Source organism: Emys orbicularis, chromosome 10, assembly GCF_028017835.1.
Source record: "Emys orbicularis isolate rEmyOrb1 chromosome 10, rEmyOrb1.hap1, whole genome shotgun sequence".
In the NCBI taxonomy this organism is placed as follows: Eukaryota; Metazoa; Chordata; order Testudines; family Emydidae; genus Emys; species Emys orbicularis.
In genome coordinates this window covers 1424332-1438138 of record NC_088692.1, presented here as the reverse complement: position 1 = coordinate 1438138, position 13807 = coordinate 1424332, and the positions used below count along the sequence as shown (strand labels likewise).

The 13807-nt window shown below is 58.7% G+C and overlaps 1 protein-coding gene across 1 annotated transcript in view; it reads right to left on the bottom strand.

Annotated features, from left to right (window-relative positions):
- Positions 1-333: 333 nt before the first annotated feature.
- The window catches only part of HS3ST2 (heparan sulfate-glucosamine 3-sulfotransferase 2), a 37267-nt gene continuing 23793 nt past the window's right edge, over positions 334-13807 (bottom strand). The window contains exon 2 of the mRNA XM_065412505.1: positions 334-952. Coding sequence (XP_065268577.1) covers positions 334-952 — 619 coding nt within the window. The remainder of the gene's footprint in view (positions 953-13807) is intronic.

Sequence of the window (13807 nt, the reverse complement as noted above, 5' to 3'; positions counted from 1 at the left end):
TTTTCTGGCTGCTCAGGGTGTGCCCCATCACAGTATAAAAACCAAATGCAAAACAAGCCCCCACAGCTGCTGACAGAATCTGATGAGGGCTTGGCTGTGTCCAGCTGTCTCTGCCTGGCACATGTTGGGCTGCGGACATAACTCCACATCCTCCTTGGCCTTTGGCCTGGAAAAGCCTGGTCTCCCACAGGGTCTGGAAAGCCGCTCTCGCCAGCACCCGCGAGGAAGGACAAGATGGCCGACGGAGGGGGTGGCTTGCACGTTGGCCTCCAGTTTGAATCCTCATGGAAGACTGCGGCATGCTCGCCTCACCACTGCTCTGGGCCTGGACATTTATTCCCACCTGAAGTCCTGCCCAACGGTTTCATAGAATTTAATATTATATGGTCTATAAAAGTCCCGGAGCTGCTCTATCACCTCAGGGTCTATCTGCACATGAGTTCTCCCTTTGGACTTGCCCAGGCAGCGTGGTAAAGTGCTGCTCTCTGTTTTTTTCAGGCAAGGAAACCCTTTTGTCTTGTTGAAGTAGAAGTGCTTGTCCGTGATCACACGCTTGATGCCCAGGAAGTCCTGCACTTTGCCCATCTCCCCGGCCGGGTCTGTAATCAGCTTTTCCCCACTGACAAAGTGGATCTGGGAGAGGGGGAAGTACTGGAGCCAGTTCTGCAGGTGCACCACGTACATCCCGATGCGGATGGCGTTCCACGAGGTGTCCACCAGCCCCAGGCTGCGGTTCTGGAAGGACAGCCCTTCGAAGGTGGGGATGTCGGGCTTCTTGGAGAGCGTCTGCGTGTAGTCCGAGATGGCCCTGGTGACCGGGTTCCGCACCACCACGATCAGCTTGGTGTCTCTGGACATGTTGAAGATCCGCCGTGGGGCCTCCTTGGTGACAAAGTAACTGGGTGTCTTTTCCATTGTGATTTGGCTGCTGAGCGTCCTGGGCATCAAGCTTCTGTAAGCAAAGAAACGCACAGGTGAGGACAGGAGCTGGGACCCACACGAGGCGTTTGCAAACACAGCCCAGGCGCCCGGTTCTCAGAGCCCAGGCAGCTGGTGACTGCCAGGCAGGGCACCGATAATAGCCAGACTAACACGCACCAGGCAAGAGACTCATTCCCATCCGGACGGGACCACACCACCAAGAGGCCAGGAGAAGACAGGAGCCCCCGACAGTCAGCTGAAGCATGCAACGCCAGACGAGGGACATGGGAAACTTGCCCTGCACTGTAGCTACTGATGGGACAACTGCCACAGTCTGGCAGGTTCAGAGAAGCAACCAAGCAACCTTCCTCACCTGACCGAAGGAGCGCAATTGTCATTGCTTACGTCCTCTCACTGGCAGGACAAAGCCCCAGGGGAGGCACTGTCGGGGTTGCTTTTCTGTGGCCCCAGGGAAATGGATTATTGATCTTCTAAGGCTTTCCTAGCTCTTGGGCTCAATGAAAAACCCACCCAGGTTTTTTTCCAACCATCCAAGAATGTTAATCCCACATTCATAATGTTTCAGCCATTCCCAGCCTCCCTGTTGTGTGCACTTGGGCTTTGTAAGGTGGAAAAGGACTTGAGTTCAGACAGACAGATGGACATTTAGAACATCTGTCTCAGAAACAGAGAGAGCCCAGCTCAAAGTCCCCACCGTGGAGGTGGGCCACAGGGACACTAACCAGGCAAGTGCAGGAACTGAAAACAAGACTGTGCCTGATTGAAACTTCCAGAGGGATTGAGAGAGGCCCAATGGACTTGGCCAGGGCTCGGGTTATCACCCCTACTCCTGTGAAAAGTCTGAAAGTGCCTTTGAATGACCAGGCCCTCAGCCCTCCAGCTCAACAGTGCACCTCCAGCACCACAGTGCCCCTAGCACCAAAGTGGGGTGTCGGCGTCAGCAGTAACGCGAAGAGGAGAGTGCGACCGACTGACTCACCCACATCATTTCCTGCTGCACCGGTGCGTAGGTGTCCCTGGGACGGCTTCCACCCATGCACTGACTCAGCCGCAGCACAAGGTTGTAGTGTTGCCCGAGAACTAACCTCTGACGTGGTAATCTGCCGCTTCGCCCGCCCGGGGGCAGGTCAGTAGCACTGCGTTAGTGCTAAGGTTGGGCGATACACAGATGGGTTGAGGAGAAGCTGGCCTGTCACATTACAGGCAATTACCCCGCTCTGGCAGACGGGGAGCGGTGTCTGCCTGTACACAGGATGCTGGCAGACTGCAACAGGGAAGCTTACGCACCCCTGACAAGGGAAGCTCCGGGTTTGAATACAGAGGCGCTGGCCACACCTGCTCCCTTCCCCAACCCCTCAGCTAGGACACGTAGGATTCAGACACCGACTCCCCCTGGGGCCTGCGGTGCAGCGAAGCGGTGGGATTTTCATGCACCCAGTGCTTCTCCCTTTGAGCAGCTGGCGGAGACTGAGCGCCAAGCCAGAGCCAGGCTGTGCAGGCGAGCGTCTCCTGCTCTGCTCTGGATCCAGACAAGCTGGCCGAGGTGCCAGCAGCAATGTGCCAGGGCGTCTCCGAGCCCTGCTCTGGCGTCGCTCGCGCTGCCCTCTCATAGCTCCAGCCGCAAACAGAGGCCAGGCTGGGGTGCAGAAAACAAACCCTGGGGGAGACAGTCACGCCGTTCTGCCGCCGGTCTGGGCGCCACAAGCCAGTCCCTCTCAGGGACAGTATCTCCGCTGACAGAACCGGCCCCTCGCAGCCACCAGCAGAGTCCGCAGGGGCGTGACTGGGAGCTCGCCCCCTCGCTGAGGATTACCACCAGGGCAAGGTCCTGCTGTCTGCTAAAGTTGTGCGATATCAATCGCCCGGCTGAACAATCAAGAGGCCCAGGGGGTTCCTTGCTTTATTAGGGCTCGGTTCCGTCACACGACTCCTCGAAGGTCCTTTCAGTCACTTATAGCCCATAGCGTGGCGGAGATCGTCACAGAGACCTGGGGCTGTGAGAGATGCAGAGCTCCCAGTGAGACCTTGGCAGTGGCTTGCTGCCGCAGGGCCCCATCTGCCCTTGAAATAGTCATGATGGGATCTGTCCTAGTGCCACCAGCCCTGCCTCCAAGCAGCCAGCCAGCTGCCCGAGGCGGGCACGCAGCCGAGATGGTTAAACAGACCCTGGGAGCCTGGGCAGGCCCCAGACGTGAGCTGTTAGTGGTGGGGAAAGTCCTGGGGCTCAATCTCAACGACAGCTCTAAGGAGAGGGGCGTGTGCTGGGTATCTGGATGTGCCGTAGCACTGTTCACAACTTGTGGCCACAACTGCGCACACGGCCTGTTGCCCCCAGGACACTGGGTCAAGTGGGCAGAGGTTGTCCCTGTCTGCTGGTGCTTGGGTCGGCCTGTGTGACTGGAACGGGGGGCCCCAGGCCAGCAGGGCTGTGTGACTCGGGCCCAGTGAAAAACACCCCCTGGCTGCTGGCGGGAGGGGGGGGGGGTCACTGAGCCCAGGGGGCCAGTCCCCACTGCTCGAGTGATTGACGCACTTCATGGACCCTGGAGCCCTGAACTCAATTCCTGCTCTGCCACAGAGTCCGTGTGAGTTGGGGCAAGTCTGTGAATCTCCCTGTGCCTCAGTTCCCCTCTGTACAGGGAGGCCTGCACTGCTGGGCTGCACGGGGGCTGGGAGGGTTGGAGACTAGCATGAGGAGGGCCATGGACATACGGAGACAGGGCGATTTCCCCACACTGAGCATCGCTGGGCCAGCGGGATGGGGCCAGCTGAGCCCACCCCTCACCCCTCAGCCCGGGCTGTACCTCTAAGCACAGACGCGCCAGCGTGGTTTCCAGCTACGGCCGTGCTCCGGGGGGCCTCCCAGACAGCAGGAACGATAGCATGGAGAACAATGGAGGCAGGGATGTGTAACCTCCTGGGCACCAGGCTGCCAGCGCGGAGCCAGTAACTTTGCCAGCGCCCAGGATGCTTGTCTCCATAGCCCCCTGGCTGTGCACTGAGGTCTGGCTCATTAAGGACCGGGCCCTGGGGCTGGAAAAGCTTTACCAATAGCCCTGCAGTGTATCAGGTTCTGTCCTAGCCCAGCGGCACACGAAAGCCGGGCACCGTCCAGGCACGTGCCTCCAGGCCCAGGGCTTTACCCAGTGGCATTGGACTAGTGATAAAACCATGAGCGCTCACAACGCTGCCTCCGTTACCACGCTAGGCGGCACCAGGCGGCACTGGGGTGTGCTGCCCAGATCGCCGATACAAGGAGTTCCTCTGCACCCCGCGCATGGACACGAGCAGGATTAGGCCTTCACAGCAAGACCAGAACCTGACAAACACGCCCCCCCCTTCCTCACTTGGCCAGCAGGGAGGGGCCCCGGCAGCGCCATGGGGCAGGCAGAGCAGCAGTCGTAGGGGGCTGCAGGTCAGGCCCGAGGGGCATGGGCAGCGTTGCAGAAGGAAGCCTGTGTTGAGCCGGGGCCGTTCTTCCTTCATCTTAAAGCAGTAAATTCCTTTGCAGTTTGAAAAGAAAGCACCTTGAATTGAGCGCAGAGCTGCCAGCGCTGCGCAGTGTCAGGCACCTGTGAGCCGCCATGCTCACAGCCCCCTCTCCAGTCACAAGCCTGGCTCCCCGGGAGCTGCAGGCCAAGCGTTTCCCCTTTGTCACTACAGCACTTTTGCCATTTGCAAAACAAATTGCAGCTGGCGCCTTCTGGAATTATTGCCATTGCATTGTTTCATTGTGCCCTGATTGCATTAACGAGCGAACAAAGCCAGAGCGCTGGCGCCGGAGCCTGCCCTTATGTGGGGCACAGTGCCAAAGACAAACCAACCGGCCTCGAAGGGTCTGAGCCCATGGCAGGAGCCACAAGCCAGCCCTTAGCCGGGGGCTGCACAGCTACTAGCCAGCGGAGGAGCCGGGGAACCCCGTGCTCTCTAATGGGTCCCCCAACACAGAGCTAGTGAACAAATCAGTGCAGCCCAGATCCAGCCCATGTGCCCAGCTACCGCGGGGCGAAAGGAGAGCCGCTACTCCAGTCCCCTCAGCCCTGGCCAACATGGGACGGCTGTGCCGGTGGCGGGGGCCTCGCTCAGGGAGAGTGAGACGCAACGTGAAGGGGCAGGGCCTGGCCTCAATGGGCCGCTCCTCGGAACCCAGCACCTGCTCCCAGATACCACCTACCCCCGACAAACTCAAGCCAGGCCTTGGCCTGGCCCTCGGGGCCCGCGGTGGGTTTCCTCCTTTCCACGGCTGCTCCCGGGACCCCTCCACGGCGAAGGCCGTGCCCTGGCCCAAGATGCAGGGGGCCCAGGCCCTTGGAGCAGCCCGGTGTCCTGCTGGCGATAAAGGGGCTGACCCAGGCTCGCGATGGAGCATTATCCATTCCACAGCACCTGACCCCTGTACTCCCTGCCCTGCCCCTGGGCACACGCTGCACCGGACCGGCAGGGAGCTCCCCATCCTGCACGTGCGCCGCTGACGCCCCTGACTGCTGTGCCTGATTTACACCAGGGCCCGTGCGTGGCGACTCCATCCCCGTGTCTGGCCCCCAGCTCAGGCTCTAGCTGTGCACCCAGCAGCTGCCCCACACCTGTGCTCAGCACCCTGGCAACGGTTTCCTGGGAACACTCGCTATGCGCAAGCACCGTATCCCTAGTGCTGTCAGCCCGCGCGCTGGCTCCTGGGGTCCCGCTGCCTGCCTCCTGCGGTGCTCCGGCACCACTCCCCGACACAAGCTAACGATAGTGTGAAAGAAGCCAGCCCGTGAGCGCTCTGAGCCAACTAGGCCAGAGGGGGCCAAGCGCCTGTCTGCTGGGACGCTGCTGGTTTCTGCAGCGCATGCGGCCCGGCATGTTGAAAGCAAAGTGCTGAGCAGTTCAGGAGCCAGCGTGGGGCTGGCTCAGGAACCACTGGACAGGTTGGGTGGCCACGCACCAGCACTCAGCAGCCAGGCTAGTCAGCAAGGGCATTGCACTTGGAAGGGGGCCAGGCTCAGAGTGGAGGGGGCCAGGCCCTCTGCAAACTGCGCCTGCCTTCCCAGCGTGGGGCTATTGAAATCATGGGCTTTGACGGCTGAGCAGCCCAATCAAATAAGCCAATGGGCAGGACAGATTTATCCATCAATCTTGCTTATTATGAATAAATGGTTAAGTCAATCAGGGCTGGATTTATTGCCGGGTGGGTCGCTCCTGGCTCGAGCTGGGCAGAGCCGGTGGGCGCCTGGCTGAAAGCCGCCACGCCGACAGGTTTGCAGCCGCTCGTATTTGCTTTGCGACATGAGCGGGGCTGGCCTTGGGGAGTGGGCGGGCCAGGGCTCTGCACGGGCACAGGCATTTGCACCAGGGAGTTCCATGCCACCACATGCGCCGTGTGAGGCTGGGCGCCTCCCAGGCAGGGGGCAGGCGCCGCCCTGTGAGACGGGTGCCCCATGATGCCGCGGCTGCGCCCAGCTGTAGTCACAGGAACAGCCCAGGGGCTGAAAGCGGCTCCTATCAGCCTCCTCCAGCCACCACACCGATCGCTCGGCACTGAAGGCAACAAGCCGGTGAGGGCGCAATCCTGCGTCCATTGCTGGCTGAGACCGGCTTGCCCAGCCCTGCTCCAGCCAGACCAAGCACTCCCACAGCTGCCAAACCTGGCGATGGCAGCAGGGCGAGGGAGGCTGCCGATGCCCACTCCCAGCCAACCCTATTTCCCACCCACGAGGCCTGGGAGCGAGAGGAAATGTGGGGACAATGCCTGACTGCTGCGTGCGCCATGGGGCCCTGCTGCTCGCAGAGAATGAGGGGATTTGGGGGAACGAGATTCTTGGGGTGGGGAGGGGAGCCCCAAGGATGGGCCCACGAGGTCTGATCGCTCTCTGAGATGCCCTGGGCTCACACCTCCTCGGCAGCATGTCGATAATCCTGCTGTGGGGCTTGTAGCGGAGAGCTTCCCTGTGCCGGCAGCGGCCCAGCCCTGGAGCTGTGCTCAGGGACTGACCCCGTGTGAGAGAGCAGTGTGTGCACACGCTGCACGGCCCTTTCTCACGGTCTGCGGCAGGCCGCTGGAGACATTCAGCTGCGGCACCCAACCTCCGGCAGCCCCCAGGGGCTCCCCACCCAGTAACCAATGGTCACAAGAACGAGGCCCTAGAACATAGGACCTGCCATGTGGGCAAACTGTGTCTGTGTCACTGCTGCCCCCTCTGCTGGGGGCGGGTTGGAGGCTGGCACCCGAGCTGCATGGGCCAGGCGGGGGAATTGCACGCAGACTGCAGCTGCTGCTTGGGCCAGGTGGATCACGACACCTGCTGACTTTCCCAGGTGTGACCGAGACGGCTGCTGATTGCCACAGACTATTAACGGGGTGGCTGCCGGTGTGGAGGTGGAACCGGGAGTTGAACTGCTGGGCAATAACCTGCTGCAGGAGTTTCTTCAGGGCAGCCCGTTCTCACCAGCTGCCCCCGCAGCAGCCACCGCCCCGTCACTCATGTCCTTTCCAGAGGGGCAGGGCCCAGGGAGCCGCTTTGTGCTAGTCCCGCAGTGCTGCTGGCTGTGGTGCCCTTTCTGTACCTCTCCTGACCCACAGCGTCAGAGCCATTCAGCCTGCTGCTAGGCTGCCCCTGCCTGCAGCGCCCTGGCCTCAGCCCCGTGTCTGTCTGGCACCCTGCGGGCAGGGAGCTGGGGAGGAGGCCTGGGCAGAGCCGGGCATTCCTTGCTCCTGTCAACCCCCCAAGCTGATACAAGGACTCCTGCGTGGGCCCCAGCCCCGCTTTCTCTGCGGAGCCATGCACCGGCTTGCTGGGTAAAGGAGAGATTTAATTTCAGCTGCTTGGTGCCCTCAGACAATGCCCACGCCCCTGCCTCGGCTTCAAAGCAGGAAGTCAGAGCTCCCCAGGGCCGCTTCTCCCCCGGCACCCTCAGCTTTAGTGGGCAGGTCTACTCTGCAATAAAGACCCATGGCTGCCCCCCACCGGGAGGGGGGAGGTCCCACGGCCCATGCTCCAGCCCAAGCCCGAATGTCTACACAGCAATTTGTAGCCCTGCAGCCGAGCCCAAGTCAGCTGTCCCAGGCCAGCGGGTCTCTGAGCCCAGTGTAGACGTACCCAGTCTGGCGCCTGCTGCACCCCCGAGGAGCGTGCGCACGGCCCGTTGAGGTTCCCCGGCCCAGGAGCTGGGTCTCCTGCTGCTCCTCTTCACGTTCAGGTGTGACAGAACGACCAGCCGCTACAATTCTATTAGCCCAGCGTCTCCACCCAACGGCAGGTTATCGGTTACGTCAGCCAGGAAAAGGAGGGTCCACCTTCCAGAGGGAGCCTCGCACGTTGGCTCCCACCGCAGCAAACCTATCCTGGGGGCTGCAGCGAGGCAGAATTCGGCAGCCAGGATGCTGCCCTCTGGATTAATTTACACTCCAGCAGCCCCCAGTGAAAGTGACAGCCTGACGGATTTCAGTGGATGCTGGGAGGCAGCAGCATCAACGCCGGCCCTAACAGCTTGTTCGGCTGCGGCGTGCTCTCCCCTACAGTTCATAGCTCAGCAAGCGTTCATCTAACGCAACACCGTGCAAGGTGCTGAGTCCCTTGCAAACGCAGCCTGCCCGGACTGCTGACCAAGGTGAAGTTCTGCAGCTGACATGCACCCCCTCTCCCTCCCCTGCTTTCCCCCCATGGCACCAGGCACTCTGCTTTACTCTGCCCCTCTGATCCTCCTCGGCAGCACAGTGCAGGCCTAAGAACCACCATCTGAAGCACCGCTGGGTCAGCTCGGAGAGACTCACAGATGAATTAAACCTAATTATGTGCTCCATGGGAATTCTACAAGGGCTGGGGAAGAACCGGGGAGGTTCTCAGGCAGTCCTGGCGTGAGAGGGAGCCCACGGAGCAGGGTGGGGAAGGACCCAGAGCACGAGTCATTTTAATAGACGAGACCTGGTGCTGTGCAGTCGGGCCAGGATCCAGGCAGACAGGGACAGCAACGGCAGCAGTGCTGCCTGCGGTGATTCGGTGGGAGAGGGCCACACGCTGATCTTACAGCCATGCCCCGGGTGGCCAGCAGATAGAAAGCAAAGCATTTCTAGGAGCTACACCCCAGGGTTGGGGCTAAGGGCTTGATCCTGGGAGGTGCTGAGGGCTCCTGGGACAGACACGCACCCTCAGCGCCCACTGAACGGATGGGAGTTAAGAACACTTAGAACATTGCAGAACGTAGCTCTCAGCAGACAGGCCCACGAGCACTGGGTTTTCACAAGGGGCATTTCAGCAAAGAGTCCAGGGAAACTCAGGTTTAGAAAAGGCTTCTGCTAGAGGGACCAAAATTCCCAAAGGGAATAAGGGACACTGGGGGGGAGGGCGCCCAGAGCCCTCCTCCCCGGACAGGGCAGGTCTGACCCACTAACCCAAGCCCTGCCTGTCCCCTGCGTGAGGCTGGGGTCGCTGGTCGCTTGAGCCCGAGCCGAGCCCTATGTCACTGCTCAGCCCCTGCCACCTCCACCTTCACACCCTACTTTTTTGACAAAAGTGGGCGCTTGTCCCATTTGCTCTTGTCAGCTGACCAAGTCAGCAAGAGAAAACGGACAAATGCTCACTTTTGGCAAAAAAGTCAGGATGGCTGGGACAAGGCTTGAAAACGGGACGTATGGTCACCCTAGCTTCTGCCCCAGAGTCTGCCCTGGGGTGTCCTCCTGTGAGCAGTCCTGCCACAGGACAGGAGCACTAGGGTCACTTGAAATTACTGCCATAAACCAACCTGCCACTCGTGCACCATGGGAACGTTCTCACCTACGGGCCAGGAAGTGACATTTAATCTTGTTTGCAAAATTCTGCAGAAAATATAAATTGCTCAAACCCAGAGTCAGTTTCGGTGGAAATGGACCCGTGACCTGCCCAAGTGGGCAAAGCAGAGCATAGAAGCTGGGTGCTCCCACGGGACCCCACCCCACGCAGACAGGCGCGTGCAGGGGCTGTTGAGGGAGAAACACCAGTTGGTGAAAACACGACATTTTTGCAGGTGGGTGAACTGCCAAGAATGAAAAGGTGCAAATTTCTGTGAGAAAAGCCCCTCTTTGGGCCAGCTCCATTCACCGCTCTCTGGGCCTTTCCCTCCTTCGACCCCCGTGCATTGCTGGCATTAGTACAGCTCAGAGGGGCCAGACGCGGAGCAGCCATTAACAGTTTACAAATAAGTGGTTGGGGGGCAGCCCGCCAACTGAGCAGTCCCTGCAATAGGATCCCCTCTCAGCCCTTGATGCAGGGTTCTCGGGCACCTGGCACATGCTGCCAACATCGATTTGGTTTCACTAAGCACGTCCCGGTGACTGCATCTCCGTCAAGCAGCCTGCAGCCATGTGGCCAGCACGCTAAAAAAGCCGCCTGCCCGCCACAGTCAGTGATTACTGGCCCCAGTAATGCAGACACTCCTCCTCATTCCTGCCCCAAAGGGGTAAGGCCCGGGGACTGCAGAAGCAGTTTGGGGACCCTGCTGTGCCACCGCTCGTGGGGCCCTGGCTGCTCCGCCGTTGCATTCAAGCATCTTTCACCAACCCTGACAAGGAAAGAGACGCATGGGATGCTGCAGTGCCCACACGGCCCCTTTGCATCAGGGACAGTTAAAGTGCTGGCATAACCTTCCCGAGCCCTGCTTGGAGGGCGAGGATGCTAGGGATTGAACTTGGGGCCTCCAGAGCTGACAGCACGAGCCAGAGCTCCAGGGTGCCAAGCTAGCAGCTGTAACAAACTCCCATCCTCTGGGGCCCGGGCCGGCAGAGGGACCCAGCCCATGCCAAGCCGTGGGCTCCGCTTGGCCACTCGCCCAGCGGGGCCGGGCCATGCGGTCACCTCGAGGGAGGCGGATCGGCCTAGCAGGAAGCTGAACAGCGCTCGAGGCACAGGGCACGGGGGCATTCCCACTCAGCCGCTGTACCGCGCGCCCCTGCGCATACCCACTTATAGCAGCACAAGCACCCGCTGCAAGGGCTGCGAGCTCCTCTGAGCTTCCCCAGCCATGCACAACCCCCTTGCCAGGGACACGGATCTGCCAGCGCTTCCGTTTGCAGTGACCAGACAGGAGCACGAGGCTGGAGCCTGAACTCCCGGAGCGTCGGAGTCTTAACCCCACTTTGTTCCTGCCATTTACTTCAGCCATTAGCCCCACAGCCACTGTCAGCATTTCCATCAGCCCGCAGCGTTGCCTTTGCCTTGCGCCAACATGTCACCCTAGGCCCCCGCCAGCACCTCCCCTCCAAGCAGGGATGGCAGGTGCCTTCCGGGGGTTGCAGTATGGCTATTGGTCTGTGCAGTGCCCATTCGCTCTACCAAATTTCTCATTAGTAAGAGAGCCAAGTAATTAGTTTGCATAAATTAATAGGCCTGTTCTACATAGGTACCAGAGCATGGGCCTGGCTTAATTGGCCTGTCCCACTGCCCTGCTTTAGACCCCATAAATCCAGGTTATGATTCCTATTGTTCAATGACTGCCAGGAAATGCTAATTTAGTGCCAGGCCCCACTGCTGCTCTCTCTAGATCACAAACAAGTTTTTGTCATAAATCAGTGCAGGGCAGCTTGAGAAGTGATTCCCCATTACGATCTATTGGCAGAGAATCATAAAACTGCTGTTTCATTAATGGCCCATCTTCAGGCTTGTTAGAGTTTCATTACGTGAGCTATTAGGTCTATGTATTTAAAAATGAAATTACACGTTCTAATCAATTATGAAAAATACAAAATAACTGCCTAGTAAATTACTGACATGAGACAAGAGGATTTTTTTTTTAAATGAACTTCCAGTGCTCGCTGCTCCGGAGCAACGGAGATTGCTGAGACAACAAAACAGACTGACTCGAGGCATAAATCACCTCTGAAACCAGGCAAGGGGGAGAAGCGTCAGCCAGCCTTCATCGTTACGGTAACGGTGGGATCCCAGGCCTGCAGGCGCTGGAACACGCATTGCAAACGTAATGACAGTTTACTTTAAAAATGATAGCTCTGGACTTCTGCATTGGCAGACTTATTTGCATGCAAGTAGCACGTCATAGTCTTCAGCTTTATTTTTCACAGGTGGTTTAGATTTGAAACCTTGCCGTGTCCTGCTCCTTGTGGAACACACCGAGGGCTCCCAGCAGAGATCCAGCTTATGGGGATTGTGGGTGGTGGGAGCGTCTGACCGTGTCAACAATCCCCAGTGCGTTACCCTGCGCTACCCGGGCTCATGCTAAATGAGCCACTCACAGGAGTGGGGCTGAGCTAAGGGCAAACATGGTTATGTCTTACTGACACTGAAGGGAGTGATCAGGGACACGCGTTAGCCAGGCAGTGGGCTGTGCCAGGGAAGGAGAGGAGGAGGGGCCGACCCTGCGGTTTGTGAAGCAGGACAGGTCGGAGTAAAAAGTTCCACCACGAGAGGTGGCCAGTGGAGCTGCTTTCCTCTTCATGTGCTATTGCTCCGCCCTGAGGCTGGCGTGCAGGGAGAACGTTCAAATGATGCTGCTCCTGCCAGACCCTTCAGTCAAGGGCAGCCCCAGGGAAAGAGGTTTCTCTTGGTTCTCACTCGGGTCAACGCCCTGGCCAAGAGCAAGGGGTCCGATCCTGCTCTGGCTGCCCTAACCCTGTGCAGTGCGATGGCCAATGCAAGTTCCTAAGGAGTTCCGAACAGGCCTGGGAGGGGCGGAGATCCTGAGTTCAGCTGGACCCGCGGAAAGTTAGGGCCAAGTACAAAAAGCCTCAATTGTGGAGCTGTATCTAACTGTCACCATGGAAATGTCCAGGTCCAATCAGACTCCTCTCCAGGAGCCTCAGACACCCCAAAAGCTCTGGGACAGCAGGTGCACAAATGCCAGAGGGAAGGCCTGGAAGAGGAAGGACTGAAAAATAAACGAATGCGTCAAGCAGCCAGTGCGGCACCTTGGAGCCGATTTGAGAGGCGAGAGGCCATCGTAGAACCCCAGCACTGCTTCCGGGACAGGTCGAGGACACCCCGGAGAGGAGCCACAGCGGGTGCGTTGTAGGATGAAATAGTTTGCCTGGGGCCCAAGTGCCCCGCCAAGAGATTTGAGCCATTTAGGCGCCGCTAGTCCTGGCCCCTCCCGAGTGAATGGCTTGGTCCCTTCACCTGAGCTTTTCTTCTTGTCACAAGTCGTTTCCCTCAGTCTCTGATTTTCTCACGTTATAAAGCACCCAGCTGTGCTAGTTAATCATCACCTGGCTCACAAGGGTAGTTGTAAGTATTCGCTAACCACGTTCTGGGCTGTGAATGGACACACGGGTCACAAGATGCTGCCTCTCTGCCGTGACTGTTCGCAGAACTGCCCCATTCAGCTTCTGCATCACACACCTGATTTATGAAATCCAACCGGGCTCTCTGGGAGCATTCTCTCTACACCTGCCGTGTCCTTGACTGCTCCTTGCTAGAGTGCTCATGGAAAGTGAACATGCAGGGCCATGAACACAGCACAAGTCACTGCCTTCTTTTAATGGCGTGAATATTCCTGGTGTATTTACCCAGCATTAGTGTTGGGAACGCAGTTTATTTGCCACTCTTGGCACCTGCTTCTCAGCATCTCCAGCTGCTCTGCTTCATTTGTTTCTCATCATTCTTCCCAAGAGGCTAAAATGCAGGCCCCAGAGGTATTTTAAGTGTCTGAAGTACCAGCGCTGTCCAGGCCAATCAAACTCTCTGTCTAGGCTACTGTGAATCCACCCAGAGAAAACATGCGTCTGACGAAGTGGGCATTCACCCACGAAAGCTTATGCTCCAATACATCTGTTAGTCTTAAAGGTGCCACAGGACTCTCTGTTGCTTTTTACAGATCCAGACTAACACAGCCACCCCTCTGATATCAGAGAAAACTGTCCAATGGGACATGTCACACACGGTTAGAACACATGCTGCGTGCA